Consider the following 4,388-nt stretch of genomic DNA (forward strand, 5'->3'; position numbering starts at 1 on the left):
GTGTGTGTGTGTGTGTGTGTGTGTGTGTGTGTGTGTGTGTGTGTGTGTGTGTGTGTGTGTGTGTGTGTGTGTGTGTGTGTGTGTGTGTGTGTGTGTGTAAAATTCTTTTAAACGCACAATAGTAAACAGTGCAACTAATTCAATTTATTATTATTTTATTCAAATTTTTTTAATAATAAAGTATTTACATAAAGAAAATACTTAAAAAAAATATAAAACATTACGTTCATAACACAAGATTAATACTATCTTCTAAGAATATACATGTACATAATATTTTCTCTAATAAAATACATTGCGAAGTCTGTCAAACTTTTCGAACTTAAGTCTTAGTCTCTGAGAGAGTAAGGTATAATAACGTATAATCGAAATTGTGATCATAAAATACGAGATGCCGCTGCTGTCCTGCATATATTATATCTTTAGAAACTTCTTTAATAACATTATGAGTTGCACTTTAAAAGTATAAAGAAATTTTTTACACTTTTAACTGAAAATAAATAACTAATAATTATTATAAATAATTCGGAATTGTGTGATATAAAATTAAAATTTTAATCTTCTTAACACTTAAAAAATATGTTTATACTGTAACTTTATATATAGGGTATATACAGAGTATTTGGAAAATAATGATAAATCTTTCGTATAGGGACAGAATGGACTAAACTGAGAAAAAAGTCCTCTGCCATTTTGAAATTTTTGCAATAGTAAAGTTAAGGATGTACGATCGATCACTTGCAGGGTAAGTGATGAAGAGGGTACGCTATTGTTCTTCATTGGTAATCGACCCAATATATGAAAATTTTTTAATAATAAGAAAGGCTAATTTATGATTTATTAAAATTAAAAGATAACATTGATTGCTAATTTTGAATTATAAATCATAATATTAATATTCTATTATTAGAAAATGCAGGTAATTTAATGTTCAATGATTATCTTGGCATTCTGAAAATGAGATTGGTATTTCTACTCGAAACTTCTTGCGCACTAATAATTGACAATTAATTGAGATTAAAATATTATTTTCATATACGTGTTTTACAGTTATTTTATACGAAGATGCTTCTTTATAAAGGCAAATTCATAATAAATTCACAACTAATTCATAACTAATTAATAATTATTTTATTAACTTAAAAGAATGTTTTGATTTTAATATCAAATTATGTGATACGAATTATGTGATAAGAGTTATATGATAAAAGTTACGTTTTAATATTTTAAACGTTATAAGTATATTAAATTAACATTATTAATATTTATATTATTGTATCAATATCTTTAAACAAAACATCTGCGTATTTTTTTATTATAATGTTAAATAAAAATTTTTATAATATTTAATATAAGATTAGAGTTGTATTAAATAAAATAAATACTGTACTGAATTTAAAAAAATAAATATTTTTTTATAAATCAATTTATTAATTTACAAAGAGGATTACGTGTTCCTAGTTATATATTGAATAAATTTAGTGGATGACGTTATTTGTATATTAATACATGTACATTTATATATGTAGTATCGTTTTTTTCATATATTTCAATATATATTTTCAAATATATTTTATTGCATTTTTTGCTATAGCTTTCTTAAGTTAAAAACTTAACAATAAGTTGTAAGCAAAAAACATATATTCAATCACACATGTATCGTAGTATCGATGAAACTAGCCGTTATCTAATCTAATGTTGGATGTCAACAACGTTGCCAAGTTTTCCACGTATATTTCTTTAGAGGGTCAAATGCTTTCATCGGCTTTTTGCTTATATACAAATAAATTATACGGTGAATTAAATCTTTTTTTACTTTCTTGTAAGAATTAAAATTCTTACAAGGAAGTAAAAAAAGATTTGTTCTAACTATTTATGTTTTTTATGTAGATTCAAACATTTTAAAAGTAAGTAATTATATAATATATCGGTCATTTAATTTGTTGTAAGACACCATAAAATTCTAACTTTAGTTCTTTCTTTCTTAAAAATTACACGGTTAAAATTTTAACATAGTATTAGTTTCGTTTTAAATAATATTCTGTGTAATTTTTAGATAGATCGAAACATTTGGATTTTTCGATCGTATCTCCTTAACAAGATATTAATTGTTAAAAATTGTCGAAAATTGGTTTTCAATAATTTTTTATTCAAATACTATCAACTTTACAGAAAAACAAGAGAACAAAAATTGTTTATTTTCTTCACATAGCGATCTAAGAATTGTTTTTAGAATTTTTTCAGAATTTTTTAGGCCTGATTGCACCAACGTTATCTTAATTTTAGCTAAGCTTAAAGCTCTCTTTTCGGTTTCAAAACGAGATAGAGAAAGTTTTAAGTTTCATTTAAAATCAAAGTAATGTTGGCGCAACTTATTACCGTATTTCTTCAAGTTGTTAAAAATGAGAAAATGCTGTACTAGAAAGTTGATAAAAATTCTAAAAAAATTCGTAGAGTTCTATGAAAAGAAAATAAACAATTTTTCTCTTCAGTTTTCTCTTCGCAGTTTTTCTGTAAGATTGATAGTATTTGAGTAAAAAATTATTGAAGACCAATTTTCGGCAATGTTTAGGAATTAATATCTTGTTAACTATTGCGAACATTGCAAAATGATAGAGGATTTTTCTTCTCAGTTTAGTCCATTCTACCCCTATACGAAAGATTTATCATTATTTTCCAAACATTCTATATATATATATATATATAGAGAGAGAGAGAGAGAGAGAGAGAGAGAGAGAAGAAAGTTCCTTATTATGAGATAGACGCCTAGTATGAGATAGCGGCGTTTATATTAAGCTAATAAACACTATCTATTGGTTCCACCATGAATTTATTGCTCTTGGATTGAAAACTATTTAGTAGAAAATTCATTATTAAATCATGTCTATAGTTATTGTAAAATAAGATTTTGGATGAATTTTGATGCTCCAAGTTTCATTGAGATGAGTTTCATTTAAACCTTGTTTATTATTTAATAAATAAATATTTGACAATAAATTTTTCGTGTAGTGATAGAATAAGATCGTATTAATAGAAAAATACGAGATATGTTGTATTGTTTAATTACAGAAGTTAGATTTGTGATGATCGTAAAGCCATAAGACGTGGAAATCATAATATAAGATATCCAGGTATTCCTATGAAATAATCCATGCTCTTATGTACAGTGAAAATTGTTGCTAAAGTATAAATATTATTGTACAATAATAAAAAAGACAAACCGGAATGAACGTCGAGTGTATATCTGTGATGTTTGGTTTTAACTATCTGAAAAGAATTCTGGTTATAATCTATCGCATGCTTATTTTTCACACTGGCTGTGTTTGTTTGTATTTTAGAAACATTAAATAAAGTTTCTTTAATTGCAATACTGATATACTTTGCGATCGATACTTTTACTATCGATTTCTCATATTAGGAGTACAATTTTTTTACTTTGCGATTTGTTCACTTTTTACATTTCTTTAATTTTCAAAAAAAATGGAATTAAATTTTATATAACGTTATCTTAATACTAATTATTAATTCCTTTCAAAATGACCTACTATTTTTTTAAATTGTGCCTATAGACTTATAGCATTTATCCAGAATGAACTCGGTATCTCATAATAAGGATCTTTCCTCCATATATATAATTATATGTATATGTATTTTTTATAAAATAGTTCTAAGAAATAACTATTTTTCTATTTTTCAGGGTCCTCCAAACGGATCCATCCATTTGACGGTTCCACGAGCACCTCCACCTCCCAGGGCAAAGAGTCCGCCAGAGAACCAGCCTCTTCTGCAAAGCGCGACAGTATCTAGTCGCGTATCGCAAGCAACAATGAGCGAAATGCGAGTGTGATGCTTGGACCCCCCTCCGAAGCCAGTTGTCCCAGATGTCCTCACGGCGTCAACCTTGCTCTAGGCAGTTCGCCGCGGACCTGTTGAAGAAGTTTGAAATAGCTACTGATTTTGACAGGTCGACGCAGGATGTCCCAGGGAACGTGAGCTCCGGATGAACGGAGGGGGGTGCTGGAGAGAGAGGTTCCACAGCTGAGGGATGATCGAGCCGAGATTGCCAAGTTTACCGAATATAAAAAAGAAAGTTCATTGAAATACGCTATTATGAATTTAAAAAAGTGGAAATTGCATCCTGAGCTAAGAAAATATAAATTAAAGATACATTTCAAATCCATTCTGCAATTTTACAAAATTCTCATGTACTATTTAATTTTAAAAATATAAAGCTTGATAGTTTACAATTTAAAAGGTATATAAAAGGTTTTTGAAGAAAGAGCAAAACAACAAGTTCATATCAAAATGACGTTGAAATAAATCGTTAATGATTGACAAGCGAGCTTTTGGATAGAAGTGGGGTGGTCATAACATCGCGTAAAAATCTT

At 27.6% G+C, this 4,388-nt stretch overlaps 1 protein-coding gene across 1 annotated transcript in view; it reads left to right on the plus strand.

Moving 5' to 3' along the window:
- LOC105621912 (neuroligin-3) overlaps window positions 1-3,847 on the plus strand; it is a 95,893-nt gene extending 92,046 nt beyond the window's left edge. The window contains exon 10 of the mRNA XM_012203349.1: window positions 3,698-3,847. Coding sequence (XP_012058739.1) covers window positions 3,698-3,847 — 150 coding nt within the window. The remainder of the gene's footprint in view (window positions 1-3,697) is intronic.
- Window positions 3,848-4,388: the final 541 nt, after the last annotated feature.

The sequence above is a fragment of the Atta cephalotes genome, assembly GCF_000143395.1.
Source record: "Atta cephalotes unplaced genomic scaffold scaffold00038, whole genome shotgun sequence".
NCBI lineage: Eukaryota > Metazoa > Arthropoda > Insecta > Hymenoptera > Formicidae > Atta > Atta cephalotes.